Below are 22973 nucleotides of genomic sequence, written 5' to 3'. Positions count from 1 at the left end.
CTGTGATATCCTGTCCATCCTTGTCATTCCTGATAATATCTATGTAGATACTTTTCAGAATTATACATACTATATATGTACTACTGGATCAGCATCTGCAAGAAGCAAATGCTGAATACCTCAGGCAGCAGAAACTTGAGAAAGAAGTGGAGAAAGAACAGGAACCATGATGGAAGAACAGGCCTCTGCACGGTATGTACCACCGGCAGATAGAAGAAGTGGCTGATATAGAAAAATCCAACCAATGGCTGGACAAAGCTGGATTAAAAGACAGCACAGAGGTACTAATCATGACAGCACAGGAACAAGCTTTAAGCACAAGAACGACAGAAGCTTGGGTGTGCCACATCAGACAAGAACCCAGGTGCCGGATGTGCAGAGACACCCCTGAGACGGTCCAGCACATAACAGCAGGATGCAGGATGCTAGCAGGCAGGGTATACGTGGAATGCCATAACCAAGTGGCTGGCATAACATACAGGAATATGACTTGGAATTCCCAAGGTCAGAATAGGATACTCCCCCAAAGGTGGTCGAGAATGACTGAGCTAAGATCCTGTGGGACTTCCAGATACAGGCAAACTAGTGATGGCTAACCAACTGGACATAGTGTTGGTGAACAAGCAGAGGAACAAGGCAGTAGTGATAGACGTAGCAATACTAACTGATGGCAACGTCAAGAAGGAACACGAGAAGCTCGATATCCAAGGGATGAGAGTTCGAGAGGATGTGAAAGGTGAAGGCAACAGTGGTCCCCGTGGTAATCAGAACACTCAAACTGGGGGAGTGGCCCGAAAAGATTCCCGGAATAACATCCAAGTTCATCTCTGTCAAGAAAAACGCAGTCCTGGGAACAGAGATACTGTGCTGGACCCTCAAGCTCCCAGACCTCTGGTGGAGGGTAGCTTGATCTATGATTATGCGATTAATCTACAAAATAATTATAAACTAAAGTTTTAAAATTAAGAGTAGATAGTCTTTCTAACATAATTTAGAAAAAAAGAACGTAAAAGGGGATTAAAAAAGAAAGTGGCTTTATATAGAAACATTTAAATTAAGTACACATACATTAAATCTGTACTTCATAAAAGTACTTACTTACTGGCCCCATCCATGCTCTCGTCCAATAGTGTTGGGCAATGTGAGATTAACAGTATTCTAATCTCAAAGCACCGGGGGGGGGGGGGGTCAAAACAGCGAGTTTGGGCATTTAAAACTTATGTTTGGCAGAGTTTTACGTGTCGGCTAGTTCGCGTTTCCTCTCGGACCTATTTGCAGACGGAACCGGAAACCCTGCTAGTCACAACTTCCACACATGTGTAATTAGGGAGAGATTTAGCCTGCCGTGCTGTTTCTCTGTACAGTTGTTAGCATTATTAAGTTTTGCCAAACAACAGCTGAGCCTGAGCGTTTAACGGCTGCGTGGACGAGATGGCGGAGATCGTTCAGCAGCGGATCGAGGACAGAATCCCGGAGTTGGAGCAGCTGGAGAGAGTGGGACTGTTCACCAAGAAAGAAGTCAAGTAAGGCAGCATCGAGGCTTTCCACGCAGCGTCCTTCAGTAAAACAGCAAAACAGTGGATGAGCGAGCCCGCTGTGATCAGACGCTCTCTCAGAGGGGGCCTCCATCTGTGAAATATGTAGTTGTTTACATTATAGGGCAGAGAGAGAAGTCAGTGAACATCTATTAATCATTTTATTATTCTCCAAAAACAAACTCTTTAATCTGGCTCAGCTTTTTTTTTTTTTTTTTTTTTGAATCTACGCGTCAGCAGAAGGACATGGTAGATATTTGTGACCTGAATATTTCATTTATAAGCACATCTTGCAGATCGCGTCTGCAGATAGGTGCACATTTACATCCTTGGTTAAAATTCTTATCAGGATTGTGAATCACAAAGTAACTTATGATAATCAATACGTTATAGGAATCCTGATACGTCATGATATTTGTGTAACTGAAGAAGGGGCTCAAAAATAGGCCACCGCCTTGTTGTGATTTCTGTGTGTGTGTGTGTTTTATGATTAATTTAATGTGAACAGTTTACCCCCCTTTTTAATACACCGGGCACGTCTGCCTTTCTGACTCTGAAGCGGCAGACCACGGAGCTGATCGCACCCATTCAAGACTTTCAAATCCACTTGATGCCTTTCAGAAGTGTCTCAGACACGGCTTTCCACTCAGCATTCCTTAAAATAGTGCTGTGTCGATTTATTATGAAAGCTGCACAAAGCAGATAAGCAGAGCAAGAAGTGAGACACAGGAGTGACATAGAGAACAAAAGACCCTGTGCAGACTACACATTCTGCTTCTGTAATACTCCCAGTGTGATTTGAAGCCAGGCAAAGGAAAGAAAACTACCCCAGGAAGTGCAGTGTCACAGACATGCAGTTGGGTGTACAGGGACTGAGCACTTTTCTATGCAATACATGTATGGCACAGTTTCTTGCCCAAGGATACTTTGACATGCAGAGTGGAGGAGCCAGGGATCCAACCACCGACCTTCCGACTGGTAGACAACCCACTCTACCACCTGAGCCACAGCTGCCCCAGGGGTTAGGCTTTTATTTACTAGTAGTTATCCTTTCACTTATTTTCTGCCATATCTATTGTTAAAATGGTGGATGCTTATATTAAACATCGCCAAAACATTAAATAATGAAGCTAGTGTGGAAATATTGGCTTTAAGCCAGTTTTCCTACTGTTGGCTCTGTGTGATGACAATGAGAGCGTATATCCAGCCCAGTACCAGCACCTGCTGTTCGATCATTCTGTTTGTGAAGGGCAGCCAGGCAGCAGAAAGCTGACTTAATGGAAAGATCCGCTTTAAATTCGGTTAATCAGTCCTATGATTTGGTTTCCTATTCGGTTTGCTGTTGTCCCCTGTAGTGTCACCTTCTGTCCACATTCAGTTGATGGGTTCCACCAAAAGGAGTTATGAAGTAGTGTTTCTGGGAAAAGGTTCAGAGCACCAGTGTATCGGACCCTTCTCAAAAGGAAGTGATATAACGTGGCCTTATAGGTATTTTGGTCAACTGCTAATTCTCAAATGAGCAGAGATGATCTCAGGCTTCAAATGACCATGAGGGAAGGTAGCAGTAGCTCAAATAACCACTTGTTACAACAAGGGTATGTAGAAGAGCATCTCTAAACGTACATCAGAACACAAAAACTGAGGCTACGATTCACAGAGGCTCACCAAAATTGGAAAATAAGACAGCTATGGCTCCTACTGGTAGTGTAATGTGTGGGGGATATTTTCTTGGCACGCTTTGGGCCTTTTAGTACCAACTGAGGAGGGTTTAAATGCCACAGCCTACTTGAATATTTTTGCTGATCCATCCCTTTATGACCACAGTGTACTCATTTTCTGTTAGCTGCTTCTGACATGATAATGCGCCATGCCACAGAGCTCAAATCATCTCAGCCTGGTGAACATGACAATGAGTTCACTGTACTCAAATGGCGTCACCATGGATGTACATCATGGATCTGCTCTGACAAATCTGCTGCAACTGTGATGCTGTCATGTCACTATGGACCAAAATCTCTGGTCCATATGTTTTCAGCATCTTATTGAATCTATGCCATGAAGAATTAAAGCAGTTCTGAAGAGAAAGGGGGTCCATCCCAGTACTATCAATGTGTACCTAATAAATGACTGAGTGTATGTTCAAAGTAAAAAAAAAAAAGAAAAAAAGAAAGGGTATAGTGTCCACTGGAGGCCCGGGGCAGACCCAGGAGACGCTGGAGAGATTATATATCTCGTCTGGCCTGGGAACACCTTGGAGTTCCCCCTGGACGAGCTGGAGGAGGTGGCTGGGGAGAGGGAGATCTGGGCTTCTCTGTTTAGGCTGCTGCCCCCACAAATTTGTCCTGGATAAGTGAAAGAAAATGGATGGATGGAAATATCTTCAGATTTAACACTTTTTTTTTTCATTGCTTTAGATCCATAATCAAGAGAGTAACAGCTCTGGAATACAAGCTTCACAGGCTGATCATAAACAAGGAGGACTTCATTGCATACATTCAGGTAGGAGGCTGTGATGATGTAATATGTTTTTTTTTCTCAAATTTAAATAAACAAGACCACAAATCTCATTCAAAACACTTCCTCCTTTGTTTATAGTATGAAATCAATGTTTTAGAGCTGATCAAGAAGAGAAGAGCAGTAAGTATCCTGTGGTAAAAGCTACACCGAGTCACATTTATTTCAAGCTCACATGGTTAAAAAATATAATTTTACTGACAAAATAAATGCCAGTATGCACCTACTAACATGCACTGTCCTTTTCATTTTCAGCACATACACTACCAGTTCAAAAGAGAGGAGATTGAGTACCCGATCATCCACAGAATAAATAGCATCTTTAAAAGAGCAACAAATAAGTGGAAGGTACTGTAAAAGAAGCATTTGTAAAACTAGAATTAGTGTTGTGTGTGGTTGTAATACTTCATTCGTAACATCAGATGAAATTCAGGCATGTCTTATCTACCATGTGAAACAGCTTTAGACACTTTTCTTTCATTAAATTGGCATCATATTTTCTAATGGGTCACTGAGCCATTATGAATAATATGAAGCTAAAAAAAAAAAAAGTGATAATTTCATTTTTAATATACTGCACCAGAAAGCAGTTTATAGTTTGGCTTCTGAAAGAAAAACAAATATAGTAAAATGTTTGCAGTGTGTAGAGTTTAAATGCACTAAACGAATGAAAGCCTAAAGGAGTGAGCAGTCAGCTGTCGTCTTTTCCCCACAGGATGATGTGCAACTATGGCTCTCACATGTTGCTTTCTGTAAGAAATGGGTATGTAAAGATCTCAGCATTTGCCTTCAATTCAGATTCGTCTGCTGTACGCCATGCCTTCTCATTCTTATAATGATCTCATTCATTCATCAGGCCACCAAGAGCCAAATCAGCAAGGTGTTCTCAGCCATGCTTGCCATCCATCCTGACAAACCAGGTACTGAAAAAAAAAAGGGTGGGGTGGGGGGGTGTGTGTTTCCTAAACAGATTGCGATTTGCTGATGTCGAGTGATTAAAAATGTCCATGAAAGTAACTTAAACCGATGCAGAAAATCTGTGATTGCAATCTTGGAGATGAGCGAGAGAAACGCAGTTCACAAACACTCTTTCCGCCTCCGTTTTAGCTCTGTGGATCATGGGTGCAAAGAGTGAGCTGGAGGATAGGAATTCCTCTGAGAGTGCGAGACACCTGTTTCTGAGGGCGCTGCGCTTCCACCCAAACAACAAGAAAGTCTACCAGGAGGTAAAAGATGCCAAATAATATTTATTTAAGATGAACCAGACTTAAAACTTTAAGCAACACTTTATTCACTTCTTTGCTGAAATTTTGCCGAGATGCAGTGTTTCTGCAAAGACTGGATTTTTCAAACATGCTCCTCTAAAATCCTCCAAACACTCTCTATTAGTACTTCCGTATGGAGCTGCTGCATTGTGAGAAACTGAGGAAGGAGAAGATGCAGCTGGAGAAGGCTCAGATGGAGCTGGTGAGCATCAAACAAACTGAACACAAACCAGTAGGAAGTAAGCACGAAGTATGCCATCTCGTTGTATTTAAAAACCTGCATCCTCACATGTTCCAGGGCGAATATGAATTTTCTCCAGAGATCCTGAGTGGTAAACTGGCTGAGGTTGTATACAAAGATGCTACCGGGAAAATCAAAGGTACGTTTTTTTTTTTTTTTTAATTATAAAGATTTCTTACAGGTCTGTGTAAAAACAGAAATGATAAAATAACAAAGTTACAGTTAGTTAAAGGTGTTACAAGTGTTTATGTTGCACATCCAGTTGAGTATTATGACTGGCAATCTTCAATACTATGTCTGTACCAATGTATGGAAAACCTGAGTACCAAATTTGAGAGCCTGTGTCCTCTCGACACAGCATCCAGAGTGGCATATGCGCATCACAAAGACCCCTTCTTTCTCGACAAGGTGCACGGTGTCTAGCTGCTTCTCAGCACCCAATGTTAGAAAAGTTGCAGGTGTAATGCACAGTCAAAGAAAAGGTGGAGGTGAGAGAGAGAGAGAAAAAAACAGATTAAGCTAAGTACTAAAGTGCAGTCAGGGATCAGTGCAGTCAATCTGTAGCTAAGCTAATGGTTTTGAATTTCAGTGTCTGATTAGTGAATGTTTGAGACTGCACGTTTAGCCTTAGCGGACCTTGAAACTTGAGGTTCATACAGGCTGTTAGTCCTAAATTTTCTGCATTCATTGTAATTTACCTCCCAGATTAACATAGCAGAAAAGTTTTAACCCTGTAGCAGCTACTGTGTAGATGTTAGTATTGAAGACAAAAGTATTGGGAAAAAAGAAAATATACTTAATATTTTAGTTTACTACAAAAATGATGTTATTGTACATCAGTTGTAGAGTACAGACTCTTTCTATGTCGTCTTTCACTCTGATTGTGTTTCATCTGCCAAAAAGAGATAAAACACAAAACCTAATAAATAATATTACTGTTCCTTTTTTCATTTCAGTACAACTCCTCCTATATTATCATTAAAGTGAATTCAGTTATTACTGTGAATGCTGCAAAGCATTCACAGTATTGTTGTTGTATTCTTTATTATTATTATTATTATTATTATTACTGTGAATGCTGCAAAGCATTCACAGTATTGTTGTTGTATTCTTTATTATTATTATTATTATTATATATTATTCTTCCGTACGTTTTTTGACCGCTTCGATCTCAAAAACCGTTTAAGCTACAGAAACCGTTCTGGTATCAAAACGTGCGGCTTCTTCAGGAGATCGCTGCTATTACTTTTCAGGTTCAAATCTTCTGCCATTAATTTAATATTAATATTTTTCTAATTTTTTTGGCCCCATTCAAATGAATGGGGAAAGCTTAAAAACCTTTTAAAACCCTTTCAGACTTTAAAAGCTAAGAACTTCAGCATACCTTAAGCTAGAGACACCATTTAAACTTTAAAATAAAGCCATGACTCTCAGCTATTCAGCTATTACTTTTTGTATTAATATCTTTTATGGTTTTTAAACAGTTACAGTTTAAGCACAAGAAGGTTTTTTGCTCTTTTTAGCGTTTATAATGGTTGTGTATGTGGTCGTCTAGAGTGCGCATTCCAAAGGTTAGAGTGGGAGACTTGAAATTCTTCAGCTGAAAAATATCTCTCTAAACTGCCGCTGTGTCCACACTCTTCACTCTACAGCCATGATTTTATGATCAAAACGTAGAGCTGCTTCTCTACTTTCAAACAATGTGTCTCTTAGCCCTGAGAAATGTAAACTTTTTAAACTGTGAGGCTTCAAGCAGAGGGAGCACCCTCCAACTCCTCCATCCGCCTCTATAGTAATTTTTTGGAGGTGATTTTCTCAAAACCAGAAAAGACCCTTTTTTTAAACTGCTCCCATGACCACATTTTTCAACCCAGGAAAATAAAAATTACACTGGTGTTTAGAGCAGGTCCTTGTGACGCTCACAGTTTAAAAATTATTTTGATAGGAGTTACGGTTTTTGATTTATAAGCATTTGTTCGGGAGGTGCGCCAAGACAAATTCAACAGGGCTTTGCCACAAAGTGCCTGCAGTTAAACAGTTACACAGCTGTTTTGAGTTGGCAGAACTAAATGTGTAGCAGCATTCTGATTGGCTCATAATACTTTAAACTGATTGGTGGATTATTCCTCTGCATGCAAGCTGTTCAAAGTTGAGCTGTTTTTTGTTCTTTCATAACTTCAGCACCGTTTATGCTACAGAAACCATTCTGGTATCAAAATGCTCAGCTTCTTCTGCAGATTTATGTTATTACTTTATGACATTACGTTTAACAGTCGTTCAGCCCTTTAACAGCCTTTTCATGTTTAAAACAGTCGTTCAGCACTTTTAACAGCCTTTACAGGTTTAAACAGTCGTTCAGCACTTTTAACAGCCTTTTCAGGTTTAAAACAGTCGTTCAGCACTTTTAACAGCCTTTTCAGGTTTAAACAGTCGTTCAGCACTTTTAACAGCCTTTTCAGGTTTAAAACAGCCGGTCAGCACTTTTACAGCCCTTTCAGGTTTAAAACAGTCGTTCAGCACTTTTACAGCCTTTTCAGGTTTAAACAGTCGTTCAGCACTTTTAACAGCCTTTTCAGGTTTAAAACAGTCGTTCAGCACTTTAACAGCCTTTTCAGGTTTAAACAGTCGTTCAGCACTTTTAACAGCCTTTTCAGGTTTAAAACAGTCGTTCAGAACTTTTAACAGCCTTTTCAGGTTTAAAACAGTCGTTCAGCACTTTTAACAGCCTTTTCAGGTTTAAAACAGTCGTTCAGCACTTTTAACAGCCTTTTCAGGTTTAAACAGTCGTTCAGCACTTTTAACAGCCTTTTCAGGTTTAAAACAGTCGTTCAGCACTTTTAACAGCCTTTTCAGGTTTAAACAGTCGTTCAGCACTTTTAACAGCCTTTTCAGGTTTAAAACAGTCGTTCAGCACTTTTACAGCCTTTTCAGGTTTAAACAGTCGTTCAGCACTTTTAACAGCCTTTTCAGGTTTAAACAGTCGTTCAGCACTTTAACAGCCTTTTCAGGTTAAAACAGTCGTTCAGCACTTTTAACAGCCTTTTCAGGTTTAAACAGTCGTTCAGCACTTTTAACAGCCTTTTCAGGTTTAAACAGTCGTTCAGCACTTTTAACAGCCTTTTCAGGTTTAAAACAGTCGTTCAGCACTTTTAACAGCCTTTTTAGGTTTAAACAGTCGTTCAGCACTTTTAACAGCCTTTTCAGGTTTAAACAGTCGTTCAGCACTTTAACAGCCTTTTCAGGTTTAAAACAGTCGTTCAGCACTTTAAGAGCTGTTCAGCAGTTTAACAGCTGTTCAGCATTATTAACAGCTGTTCAGCAGTTTTAACACCTGTTCAACATTTTTAACACCTGTTCAGCAGTTCAGCAATTCAGCAGTTCAGCAATTCAGCAATTCAGCAGTTCAGCAATTCAGCAATTCAGCAGTTCAGGTATTCAGCAGTTCAGCAATTCAGCAGTTCAACAATTTAGCGGTTCAGCAATGCAGCAGTTCAACAATTCAGGTATTCAGCAATTCAGCAGTTCAGCAGTTCAGCAATTCAGCAGTTCAGGTATTCAACAGTTCAGCAGTTCAGGTATACAGAAGTTCAGCAATTCAGCAGTTCAGCAATTCAGCGGTTCAGCAATTCAGCAGTTCAGCAATTCAGGTATTCAGCAATTCAGCAGTTCAGCAATTCAGCAGTTCAGCAGTTCAGGAGTTCAGCAATTCAGCAGTTCAGCAGTTCAGGTATTCAAGAGTTCAGCAGTTCAGGTATTCAGAAGTTCAGCAATTCAGCAGTTCAGCAATTCGGCGGTTCAGCAATGCAGCAGTTCAGCAATTCAGGTATTCATCAATTCAGCAGTTCAGCAATTCAGCAGTTCAGGTATTCAGAAGTTCAGCAATTCAGCAGTTCAGCAGTTCAGGTAATCAACAGTTCAGCAGTTCAGGTATTCAGCAGTTCATTGAAGCTCATTCAGCAAATAAAGTTCCAGCTGTTTGAAGCCTTTCTTGGCATTTCAGCTCCAATCTTTCAGCATGCAGCATTCACAGTGCATTTTCTTCAGGAAATGCTTTTTCTAGTTATTACTGTGAATGCTGCAAAGCATTCACAGTATTGTTGTTGTATTCTTTATTATTATTATTATTATTATTATTATTATATATTATTCTTCCGTACGTTTTTTGACCGCTTCGATCTCAAAAACCGTTTAAGCTACAGAAACCGTTCTGGTATCAAAACGTGCGGCTTCTTCAGGAGATCGCTGCTATTACTTTTCAGGTTCAAATCTTCTGCCATTAATTAATTATTAATATTTTTCTAATTTTTTTGGCCCATTCAAATGAATGGGGAAAGCTTAAAAACCTTTTAAAACCCTTTCAGCCTTTAAAAGCTAAGAACTTCAGCATACCTTAAGCTAGAGACACCATTTAAACTTTAAAATAAAGCCATGACTCTCAGCTATTCAGCTATTACTTTTTGTATTAATATCTTTTATGGTTTTTAAACAGTTACAGTTTAAGCACAAGAAGGTTTTTTGCTCTTTTTAGCGTTTATAATGGTTGTGTATGTGGTCGTCTAGAGTGCGCATTCCAAAGGTTAGAGTGGGAGACTTGAAATTCTTCAGCTGAAAAATATCTCTCTAAACTGCCGCTGTGTCCACACTCTTCACTCTACAGCCATGATTTTATGATCAAAACGTAGAGCTGCTTCTCTACTTTCAAACAATGTGTCTCTTAGCCCTGAGAAATGTAAACTTTTTAAACTGTGAGGCTTCAAGCAGAGGGAGCACCCTCCAACTCCTCCATCCGCCTCTATAGAAATTTTCGGGAGGTGATTTTCTCAAAACCAGAAAAGACCCTTTTTTTAAACTGCTCCCATGACCACATTTTTCAACCCAGGAAAATAAAAATTACACCGCTGTTTAGAGCAGGTCCTTGTGACGCTCACAGTTTAAAAATTATTTTGATAGGGGTTACGGTTTTTGATTTATAAGCATTTGTTCGGGAGGTGCGCCAAGACAAATTCAACAGGGCTTTGCCACAAAGTGCCTGCAGTTAAACAGTTACACAGCTGTTTTGAGTTGGCAGAACTAAATGTGTAGCAGCATTCTGATTGGCTCATAATACTTTAAACTGATTGGTGGATTATTCCTCTGCATGCAAGCTGTTCAAAGTTGAGCTGTTTTTTCTTCTTTCATAACTTCAGCACCGTTTATGCTACAGAAACCATTCTGGTATCAAAATGCTCAGCTTCTTGTGCAGATTTATGTTATTACTTTATGACATTACGTTTAACAGTCGTTCAGCACTTTAACAGCCTTTTCAGGTTTAAAACAGTCGTTCAGCACTTTTAACAGCCTTTACAGGTTTAAACAGTCGTTCAGCACTTTTAACAGCCTTTCAGGTTTAAACAGTCGTTCAGCACTTTTACAGCCTTTTCAGGTTTAAACAGTCGTTCAGCACTTTAACATCCTTTTCAGGTTTAAACAGTCGTTCAGCACTTTTACAGCCTTTTCAGGTTTAAACAGTCGTTCAGCACTTTAACAGCCTTTTCAGGTTTAAAACAGTCGTTCAGAACTTTTAACAGCCTTTCAGGTTTAAACAGTCGTTCAGCACTTTAACAGCCTTTTCAGGTTTAAACAGTCCTTCAGCACTTTTAACAGCCTTTCAGGTTTAAACAGTCGTTCAGCACTTTTAACAGCCTTTTCAGGTTTAAACAGTCGTTCAGCACTTTTAACAGCCTTTTCAGGTTTAAAACAGTCGTTCAGCACTTTTAACAGCCTTTTCAGGTTTAAACAGTCGTTCAGCACTTTTAACAGCCTTTTCAGGTTTAAAACAGTCGTTCAGCACTTTAAACAGCCTTTTCAGGTTTAAACAGTCGTTCAGCACTTTTAACAGCCTTTTCAGGTTTAAACAGTCGTTCAGCACTTTTAACAGCCTTTTCAGGTTTAAACAGTCGTTCAGCACTTTTAACAGCCTTTTCAGGTTTTAAACAGTCGTTCAGCACTTTTAACAGCCTTTTCAGGTTTAAACAGTCGTTCAGCACTTTAACAGCCTTTTCAGGTTTAAACAGTCGTTCAGCACTTTAAGAGCTGTTCAGCAGTTTAACAGCTGTTCAGCATTATTAACAGCTGTTCAGCAGTTTTAACACCTGTTCAACATTTTTAACACCTGTTCAGCAGTTCAGCAATTCAGCAGTTCAGCAATTCAGCAGTTCAGCAGTTCAGCAATTCAGCAATTCAGCAGTTCAGCAATTCAGCAGATCAGCAATTCAGCAGTTCAGCAATTCAGCGGTTCAGCAATGCAGCAGTTCAGCAGTTCAGGTATTCAACAGTTCAGCAGTTCAGGTATTCAGAAGTTCAGCAATTCAGCAGTTCAGCGGTTCAGCAATTCAGCAGTTCAGCAATTCAGCAGTTCAGCAATTCAGCTGTTCAGCAATGCAGCAGTTCAGCAATTCAGCAGTTCAGCAATTCAGCAGTTCAGGTATTCAGCAGTTCAGCAATTCAGCAGTTCAGCAGTTCAGGTATTCAACAGTTCAGCAGTTCAGGTATTCAGAAGTTCAGCAATTCAGCAGTTCAGCGGTTCAGCAATGCAGCAGTTCAGCAATTCAGCAGTTCAGCAATTCAGCAGTTCAGGTATTCAGCAGTTCAGCAATTCAGCAGTTCAGCAATTCAGCAGTTCAGCAGTTCAGGTATTCAACAGTTCAGCAGTTCAGGTATTCAGCAGTTCATTGAAGCTCATTCAGCAAATAAGGTTCCAGCTGTTTGAAGCCTTTCTTGGCATTTCAGCTCCAATCTTTCAGCATGCAGCATTCACAGTGCATTTTCTTCAGGAAATGCTTTTTCTAGTTATATATTATTCTTCCGTACGTTTTTTGACCGCTTCAATCTCAAAAACCGTTTAAGCTACAGAAACGGTTCTGGTATCAAAACGTGCGGCTTCTTCAGGAGATCGCTGCTATTACTTTTCAGGTTCAAATCTTCTGCCATTAATTTAATATTAATATTTTTCTAATTTTTTTGGCCCCATTCAAATGAATGGGGAAAGCTTAAAAACCTTTTAAAACCCTTTCAGCCTTTAAAAGCTAAGAACTTCAGCATACCTTAAGCTAGAGACACCATTTAAACTTTAAAATAAAGCCATGACTCTCAGCTATTCAGCTATTACTTTTTGTATTAATATCTTTTATGGTTTTTAAACAGTTACAGTTTAAGCACAAGAAGGTTTTTTGCTCTTTTAGCGTTTATAATGGTTGTGTATGTGGTCGTCTAGAGTGCGCATTCCAAAGGTTAGAGTGGGAGACTTGAAATTCTTCAGCTGAAAAATATCTCTCTAAACTGCCGCTGTGTCCACACTCTTCACTCTACAGCCATGATTTTATGATCAAAACGTAGAGCTGCTTCTCTACTTTCAAACAATGTGTCTCTTAGCCCTGAGAAATGTAAACTTTTTAAACTGTGAGGCTTCAAGCAGAGGGAGCACCCTCCAACTCCTCCATCCGCCTCTATAGAAATTTTCGGGAGGTGATTTTCTCAAAACCAGAAAAGACCCTTTTTTTAAACTGCTCCCATGACCACATTTTTCAACCCAGGAAAATAAAAATTACACCGCTGTTTAGAGCAGGTCCTTGTGACGCTCACAGTTTAAAAATTATTTTGATAGGAGTTACGGTTTTTGATTTATAAGCATTTGTTTGGGAGGTGCGCCAAGACAAATTCAACAGGGCTTTGCCACAAAGTGCCTGCAGTTAAACAGTTACACAGCTGTTTTGAGTTGGCAGAACTAAATGTGTAGCAGCATTCTGATTGGCTCATAATACTTTAAACTGATTGGTGGATTATTCCTCTGCATGCAAGCTGTTCAAAGTTGAGCTGTTTTTTGTTCTTTCATAACTTCAGCACCGTTTATGCTACAGAAACCATTCTGGTATCAAAATGCTCAGCTTCTTCTGCAGATTTATGTTATTACTTTATGACATTACGTTTAACAGTCGTTCAGCACTTTAACAGCCTTTTCAGGTTTAAAACAGTCGTTCAGCACTTTTAACAGCCTTTACAGGTTTAAACAGTCGTTCAGCACTTTTAACAGCCTTTTCAGGTTTAAACAGTCGTTCAGCACTTTTAACAGCCTTTTCAGGTTTAAAACAATCGTTCAGCACTTTAACAGCCTTTTCAGGTTTAAACAGTCGTTCAGACACTTTTAACAGCCTTTTCAGGTTTAAAACAGTCGTTCAGCACTTTTAACAGCCTTTTCAGGTTTAAACAGTCGTTCAGCACTTTTAACAGCCTTTTCAGGTTTAAAACAGTCGTTCAGCACTTTTAACAGCCTTTTTCAGGTTTAAACAGTCGTTCAGCACTTTAACAGCCTTTTCAGGTTTAAACAGTCGTTCAGCACTTTTAACAGCCTTTTCAGGTTTAAACAGTCGTTCAGCACTTTTAACAGCCTTTTCAGGTTTAAACAGTCGTTCAGCACTTTTAACAGCCTTTTCAGGTTTTAAACAGTCGTTCAGCACTTTTAACAGCCTTTTCAGGTTTTAAACAGTCGTTCAGCACTTTAACAGCCTTTCAGTTTAAAAACAGTCGTTCAGCACTTTAACAGCCTTTCAGGTTAAAACAGTCGTTCAGCACTTTAAGAGCTGTTCAGCAGTTTAACAGCTGTTCAGCATTATTAACAGCTGTTCAGCAGTTTACACCTGTTCAACATTTTTAACACCTGTCATCAGTTCAGCTCAGCAGTTCAGCATTCAGCAGTTCAGCAATTCAGCAGTTCAGCAATTCAGCAATTCAGCAGTTCAGCAATTCAGCAGATCAGCAATTCAGCAGTTCAGCAATTCAGCAGTTCAGCAGTTCAGCAATTCAGCGGTTCAGCAATGCAGCAGTTCAGCAATTCAGCAGTTCAGCAATTCAGCAGTTCAGGTATTCAGCAGTTCAGCAATTCAGCAGTTCAGCAGTTCAGGTATTCAACAGTTCAGCAGTTCAGGTATTCAGAAGTTCAGCAATTCAGCAGTTCAGCTGTTCAGCAATGCAGCAGTTCAGCAATTCAGCAGTTCAGCAATTCAGCAGTTCAGCATTTCAGCAATTCAGCAGTTCAGCAATTCAGCAGTTCAGCAGTTCAGGTATTCAACAGTTCAGCAGTTCAGGTATTCAGCAGTTCATTGAAGCTCATTCAGCAAATAAGGTTCCAGCTGTTTGAAGCCTTTCTTGGCATTTCAGCTCCAATCTTTCAGCATGCAGCATTCACAGTGCATTTTCTTCAGGAAATGCTTTTTCTAGTTAACATTGAGATACTGAATTCTTGCTTCAGTCCGCTCTCTGCTGATTTTGATACCTAACTGTGTTAATGATGTACAGCATATTCCTCCAGTGCATCACTCACTCCTTTGTATCTTGTCATCCCACAGAAGCCGGGTTTGTCATCTCACTTCTGAACATAGCGGCTATCTTTGACTTCACCAAAGACCTCCAGGACTCCATCCTGCAAGAGTAATTTACTTCCAAAAAAGCTTTTGTTTAACTCTCTTTCACATGAACTCTGAATTCCTCAATTTCAATATTGTCATCTTCAAGCACTACCTTCATCTCACTCCTTGGTTCCAGCTTGCAGACGAACTACACAGACGACAGCGCCACGTGGGATTTCATGGCTAAGAGGGAGCTCGAGGCTCCAGGAGCAGGAGAGGAGCTCCAGACCGCCAAAGGCCGAGCCTCAGATATTAACCGCAGAGAAGAGCGCTGCTGCCAGGTCTATGAGGAGGGCGTCAAGAGCCTCAACACTGGTAGGAGCTTATTGATACACAGAGAGCACGCAAATATTGTAATTTTAATGTTTTATAATTTGGTAATTAATTATTAATTGCAATGAACGTTTTACTACAGAAGATCTGTCGGGTATGAAAATGAATTATTCAAAAGTTTTAAAGTGAGCCTGTTATTATGCGTTTCCAATCAGCAGGGACAGCCAATCAGCAGAAAGTTGGCTTAAAGGGAGAGGGTCTGTAACAGGTTGTTTCGGACAGAATATAATCAAAGGCTACATAAAAGCCCATCACTGGATATATGAGGGTTATTTTGAACTGTAAATAATCAAACGCTACTCTGGTAGAGTCCAAAAATATGGAGCTACAGGTGAGCATAAGAGCACGATCTGTGCATTGTTTTTATTTATTTATTTTGCTTTAAGTGAAAGTAAGAGATTATTACACCCCACTAGTGTCTGAACTGTTTATACCAGGAAGGATGGATCCATGCTTTCATGTTGTATATGCTGAAATTGGGATTCATCAGACCAGGCAAAGTTTTTTCAGTCTTCTGTTGTCCAGTTTTGGTGAGCGTGTGTGAATTGTAGCCTCAGTTTTCTATTCTTAGCTGACAGGAGTGGCACTCAGTGTGGTCTTCTGCTGCTGTAGACCATCTGCTTCAAGGTTCAATGTGTTGTGAATCAGAAATCTTCTCAATACGTTGGCTGTAATGAGTTACTGTTGCCTTCCTGTCAGCTCGAAGCAGTCTGGGCATTCTCCTATGGCATCGACAAGGTGCTTTCACCCATAGAACTGCCGCTCACTGAATATTTTCTCTTTTTCGGACCGTTCTCTGTAAACCCTAGAGGTGATTGTGTTCATTCACTGCTTTGTGTCAGTATAAGAAACCACTGCTGTGCTTTTGGTCCCAGAGCCCATGTGGACCTGCTATGTGGCCTTCTTGTTGGAAAGGATGAAAAGGAAGACCAACGTCCAAGAGCTGAAGGAAAAAGTAAGAGTCCTTAAGTTTAGTGTGAAGTTATTTTCTCCTCAGGTATGCTGAGAAATGTCAATAGCTTCAGTGTTTTTTTTTTTGGAGTTGAGGTGCCAAAACAAGTGTCTTCGTGTTTGTGTCACAGAGGCAGGAGAGGCTGCTGGGAGTGCTGCAGCGCGCCCACGACTGCGCACTGCTGAAGGAGAATTACTACAAGAACTGGGTAAGATAACGTTTCTCTTAAACGTGTGACTGGAATTTTAGGCACCCTTAAGCCTGTTGTATCATCAGCTCTCAATTCAGTCAAACCATGTTTTGTTTTGGCTGGGGGAGAATAGTGCCAATCAGAGTCTGGCTGGAACAGTGAACGTCTTTAAAACCTTGTGAGTGTTCTTTCGGATATGCGCTAATGTAGTTAACAAGGAATGAAAATGTAACTGTGCTGCACCGAAAACACAACATGTTATCGTAAAAGGAGAAATATATTTACAGCTGAGGCTGACGGCCAGAAGTTAGTAATATGTTCAGGCATAACTAATTAAACCAATTCTCTGAAATTTATGATGATGATGATCATGACAATTTTAATTAGAAAAAAATATGGTAATTGGTGGCGTAGTGGTTAAAGACTAATACCAGACTCTTCATGCTACCACTCCCATTTCTCTCCCTCAGCATTTCCTGTTGTTTTCTAATATTTGTCATCTAATTAAGAGAAAATGAGTCCATCAAAAACTTGGTATGGTAGCTTCATGTATATCTTAGCTCTTGTAGGTCTGTTTTCTTTCTTTTCTTTTCTTTTTTGGTATGGTAATGGTACTGAAAAAAAAAGATGATGGTAACTGTAGGGAAAACTCCTTTATCATAAAGTTATATTCAAAAAGGAAACTATACCTTGCATTGTACTAATGTATGAACCAACCAACATGATGTTGTCCACGTGACCAGCTCCAAATCTTGCTTTCATCGGGGGATGCTGAGGGAGCAACCAGCGTTGCCATGGCAGCCACGCAGCTCTATAGCCAATCGGTGACCATGTGGAGTTTGAGTCTGCAGACGCTAATGGAGCTGGGGAACAGAGACATAGGCCGGTTTTTCCAGGACGCTCTCACACACATTAATCCCAAGGTACACACACACACACACACACACACACACACACACAGAGTGGATCTAAAGAGCCATGCTTGTTTTTATGGAGTCATATAATGGGGTTAAATCATATTCTCAACTTACACCATCACATACACACTTGTGCTGTGGCAGTACCAGTTTAACTGTTGTTCTTACAGAAGTGAGACATATGAATATACACACACACACACACACACACACACTAGCCACCAGCAGTACTGTATAAGTGGGTCATCTCCTTGGCCTAATTAGCCTCTGTTCCATCATATTAATTTCCCTAACTGTTTTCATCTGCCTGTATGTGAGTGTACATGAAGACAGGTTGAAAACTACGTGCAATCATGCAGATACATGTATGTATGAATTCAACTTTTTTTTTTTTAAAGTAAAAGCCACCCTATTGATGGAAACACTTGGTGACAGTTCAGAGAGGAAAAAAATCCTTTCAACAGAAACAAAGCTGTTATGGTTTAAGGCAGGATAGGGCAGGTATCTGTCACAACCCCTTGGGGCGAGAGGAAAGCACAGGGAGAATAAATAGAGATGAGACAACACCAAAAAAACCATTTTGCAGGTTGATAGGGCCAGTAAACAGAGAACAGGAGCAGCAGCTCTAGAATTAGAACCACATGCATCCAGGTACTGGGAGAGAGACAGAGAAGAAGGTGCCAGCCACAGGAGAGTGAAGATACAAAGTTAATATCATGCATCAGTGGCAGAGAGTGAAAAAAGGAGAATATGTTGGGAGGCCATGCAGCAGCCTGGGCCTGAACATTAATACTTTGAAGCCAGATTTCCATCTTGGCTCAATTTGACCTTATAAGTCAGCATGTAGAATTTCTTTTGTATTCCTTTGGTCAGTGGTGAATTAAATTTTATCTTACAGCACTTCAGATATAATGTTCTTCTTGGTCATCCTTAACAGTTTTGCTTCTTCTTGATTTTCATGTGTAACCTCTCTAATTGTTGCACAGTAGAATCTAGTGCTGTATAACTATGAATACACATGCCCTGACTCAGCTGCAGGCCTTTGTAACAGTGAGCAGCATAGCTGATTATTGCTTTTTTTGGGGGGGTGGTGGTGGTCACAAATCTGCAGCCCTGAGAAGTAGCTGTATGAGGAGGATTACTACAACTGCTCATTATGCAAGTCTTTTCTTTTGAGCAAAACACCCTGCTGGAGTGTGGAGAAATGGTACACACCTCCAGGGTTTGGTGACTGTGTATCCAGCAGTCTTAAGTTCTCACACTGAAAAGCCCAGAAGTGCAGATAAATTGAAGAAAATATAAACATACTCTTTATCCTGTCATTCTGTACTTGTGATCATTGCCTCCTAGCTGAGAGCAGATGCTGCCAGAATGATTATTAAGTTTTAAAATCTCTGCATATAATGGTAAAACCGAGTAACTAATTCTGATCTGAGCTTTGCGTGCGCTGACGAGTTCAGTGGAGATGGAAAACTGATAACATTGAACACTTTGAATCACAAACCATGAAAAAGGCCAAATATTTTCTGGTTCCTGCTTCTCAAATATGAATATCAAGTTCCTTTCTTTATCATACATCATAGTAAAGAAATCAAAATGATTTGAATAGGTGGTGTAGTGTCATACCTGTCTTTGGAATGATGCATACCATCCCTCGCTTGTTATATTTACTTCCAGTGATACTAAACCCACTTCCAAGGAAGGAAAAAAAACACATACGACTGCCCCATTAGTTGCCCCTTTTCTTAAATGTTATCAGTTATGTGCTAATTTAAAATTGATATTTTAAATTATGATTAATAAAAAAATTCAGCAGCCTGATTATAGTTTGAGGCTCATGCAAGTTATGTACATATATAACAGTTAGGCACCTCTAATACAAACTCATGATAATCCAGATGTGACTTAAAGTGGAGCAGAGTAGAGGCACAGCTCACTTAAAGACTAATTATTAGGGGTTTTGTCTGCTTTCTTATTATAATTGTTTAGTGTTTCAGAAACAAATGTAATATTTTCCCAACTGAAAGCTTTTTATTAGCCATCAGAAGTTTTCCTAATTCAAAATGAGCTTGTGGGACAGGGGTGACTACCTGTATAAGCACAGCTGGTTTGCATATAGGTAAAACAAAGAGTCTATGTTACCTTACTTAACAGAGGTCTATGAATTTTCCTTCTTTTTTTTTTTCTTTTCTTCAAATGAATAAATAAGTCTCTATGCAAGCCTGAGTCAATTAAAACACAACATAAAAAAAAAGATTGATTAATTTGTTGGCTACATGCTTTACACAAGTATGTAGCCAATAAATATTTTTTGAGGCTGTGCAGTAGATGTAAAACTTAAGGAGTCCTGGTGCACTGTTTGGGGGAATAGATAATGTGTGTGTGAAATGTTTCACTTATGGATGAACAAGTGTAACATTAATGCAGCAATACAGCGCTTTTTAAGGTGGGTAAAGCTCATTCAGTTAACATTGTCTGTCTTCACAGGAGAGTCTACCACTGTGGCAGCTGCAGTTTGAGTGGAGCAAGGCCAACCAGAGTCCCGAGGAGACGGAAGCCATCCTCAAGGTAGTACGCCTGAATCCAGCCGAGTTGGCTTGAACAGCTGCAGTGTGCTCTTGTTATAGCCTGTGGCATTTCGAGTTATGCATCTTTTTCATGTGTGGTCCTCTGTGGATTTGTTTACGCAGACATTTTACCAATAAAATTAAGGGTTTAACTGGAAATGAACTTTTTAATTGTTAGAAATGAAATGCGGAACAGAAGAAATTAATGAGAGGATTAAAATATGACCCTGCACTGTGATATAAAGTGCTGTAGACAGATCTTGATCAGAAAAGGGCTGAGTAAGGTAAAGATAAACCTTAAAAGCTAAAGCAGGCAAGATTAATTGTGCTTTTGCCTCTGAAGTGAGATATGCCTTGCAGACAGTTTGTTCTCTTGTTTGTTCCCAGAGAGGTCTGCTGTCTGCAGTCCCGGCTGTTGCCATGGAGATGAAAGAGTGCTACCTCGATTGGTCCTACTCCACTGGAGGCTACAAGAAGGCGAGGAAGACCTTTACAAGGTGAAAATCCGATAAGTTTGTCTGCTTGTGTAGTTTTTAATTTAGGTGATAAATGCAGCAGGAACTCGTGGTTTTAACTGGTCTCAAAGCACTGACCTGCAGGTGCAAAACAAACTTTCAGGACCTTTAATGTCCTTTAATTAAATCGCACTTTTCTTCTGTAGCTTGCAGGAAAACCGTCCCTTGTCCAAGGCCTTTTTCACCAGAATGATTCAAATCGAGAAGGAACAAGTACGTGTAAGAACTATTTGACCTGCCGCTGACTATATTGTTCATGTTGTGCTGGTTTCATTGATAAGTTGACAAATTGCTTTTTGAAAAAGATGCCTTTCATTTTGCCTATGAGCTAAGACAATGGATGAGAATACTGTGTTTGTTTCAGGAAAATCCAAAGATGAACAATCTGAGGGACTACTATGAGAGGGTGCTGCAGGAGTTCGGCACCTCGGATGATGGTGAGTTTAAATCAGGATCAGAATGATCAGGAAAAGTGGTGAAACTTATGTTCACTTTCAGTTCAGCCACGTAGCTCAGATTTTTATATTATTGATTACAGCAGATGAATATGGTTAAAGTTTGGCTCTGAGCTCATCACTCATGGCACAACTAGTCAACAGATGATGAATAAATTTCAGCAGGATATATTTAGACAATTATTTGATCAGATTTTTTTGGAGGAAAAGTGTAAAAATACATTGTCTTTGAAGAGGATGTGGTCTCCCAGCATATTGAGCTCTATTGTCAAAGAAAATGGACAAAAGTACTGGGTCACCTACACATTGCACCTACAGGAGCTGCTCAGCCATGGAAACCCATGCCATGAAGCTCCCAGTGCACAGTTTTTAATGCTGATTTTAATACCAGAGGAAGCACTCAGTGACTCTGCTCTGACTTCCTCTTTCTAAATGATTTACACATTCACCTAACAAGTGAAGGATCCCTGGTTCAGTACCAGGACAAGACACAAATCCCTCTGGGGTTGTGACAGGAAGGTCACCTAGTGTAAAAAAAATCTGCCAAATTAAACATGCGGCGCTGCTTGCTGTGGAGCCCCCCTGCGAAAAAAGTTCTGAATAAGGAAGCAGGCGAAAAGTTGCTTTACAGCTGATCGTGAAATTTCACAGACTGACTTGCAGTGGTGGCCTATTACAGTGCCACACAAATACAATGAGCTTTTGGGAACAATCCACGCTTTCAGAAATGGTTGTAAGGGCACACTGTGGCCCAATGCTTTAATCCATATAGTGCCTCACTATGGACATAACATTAAGAACCTTTTGTTTTTGCAAAACCCTTCCATTTTAGCTTAACCATTTCCTGTTTCATTTTTCTACAGATCTGTGGCTGCAGTACATCCAGGAGGAACTTGGACCCCTCGGGCAGCCAGAGAACTGTGGAAAGATCCACTGGAGAGCCATGAAGTTTCTGGAAGGGGACAGTGTAGAGAGATTCATTTCCAAATACACACTCCTTCAGACTGGACACTTATGAGTAGCAGGAATCAAGGCCTCTGAGTTCAGATAACAAAAACTGTGTGGAAGTTTGTGAGCTGAAGAACAAGCACATGTTTCTGAATGGTTCTTCCTCTCGGTCTAATTGAAGACTGGTGCTGTGCTGAATTATTTTTTTTTAATTCCCAGCATTGCAGTTTTTGATGTTTGCAGTTTATTCAAAAGGATCTTACCTATTCCTCTTAAAAGGTTCCAGCAATGTTATAAGAAATAGTCTCATTTTAACTGACTTGTTTTCTTATCATTTGCAGCTGTAATTTACAATCTGCATTCATTTTAGTTTTGAGGTCTGTGCTGCGTTTGGAAACCACACAGTAAAGAGGCCCAGAGTCACTCAATCCAAGTTTATTTGTCACTTTGAGAAGACAAATTTTGATGCTGTTGTATTGATATTAAAACAGTCTTTCATTCTTGGGTGTTCTTCAGTTATGGTCCCTCTGACACAGTAAAATCATACAAACACATCATTTTCTTAAGAAACCGTTTGTGTAACAGTAGCGCTTACCGATCCACTACTTATAGGGAAACCACTTTGATTAAAAACGCCCTTCTCCCCCGAAACATACTTCACACTACACATTGTTTGCTGTCAGTATCAAGTATCACTTAATTCTCGTTTTTTATGGCCCAAAATGTTGCTGTTAAAAGGTAACAAACCACAAACACAAAGCAGCAGCAGTACTCTGTGATAGGACAGCACGCGTGTGATGAGTTCAGAGCCAGGTTAAAAACAAAACAAAACCACTGCCCGTCAACATCACAATATATTTACAGTGTGTAAGGACACTTCAAATTGTTACAGTTTATACAGTAATGCAGGTAAGTTATGAGGTATAACAATATTAATGGAAAAGGCTTATAAATAGATCAGGTTACACATTAAAGTCTAGTAGAAAATACACATGTAGACCTACAGTATCAAACTGTATCACTAGAGAAAAGGACGTCTGTGTGAGGGTGTTTAGAAGAGTAAAAATTCTCTTGGGATGTTAACATGAGATCCACATGGCA

At 39.9% G+C, this 22973-nt stretch overlaps 1 protein-coding gene across 1 annotated transcript; it reads left to right on the top strand.

Annotated features, from left to right (window-relative positions):
- The first annotated feature begins 1235 nt into the window (after positions 1-1235).
- Positions 1236-22372, top strand: utp6 (UTP6 small subunit processome component). Its single transcript, XM_030735318.1, has 19 exons — positions 1236-1523; positions 3950-4034; positions 4131-4172; positions 4305-4397; positions 4765-4812; positions 4906-4969; positions 5157-5275; positions 5439-5516; positions 5613-5694; positions 14936-15017; positions 15132-15310; positions 16204-16283; positions 16411-16488; positions 17214-17393; positions 19875-19955; positions 20342-20451; positions 20616-20682; positions 20834-20906; positions 21788-22372. Exons 1-19 carry the CDS (start codon positions 1432-1434, stop codon positions 21940-21942), a joined length of 1788 nt encoding a protein of 595 aa, XP_030591178.1. The 5' UTR covers positions 1236-1431; the 3' UTR covers positions 21943-22372.
- The last annotated feature ends 601 nt before the right edge of the window (positions 22373-22973 follow it).

The sequence above is a fragment of the Archocentrus centrarchus genome, chromosome 1 (assembly GCF_007364275.1).
Source record: "Archocentrus centrarchus isolate MPI-CPG fArcCen1 chromosome 1, fArcCen1, whole genome shotgun sequence".
Taxonomy (NCBI): Eukaryota; Metazoa; Chordata; class Actinopteri; order Cichliformes; family Cichlidae; genus Archocentrus; species Archocentrus centrarchus.
This window is presented reverse-complemented; position numbering and strand designations above follow the sequence as displayed.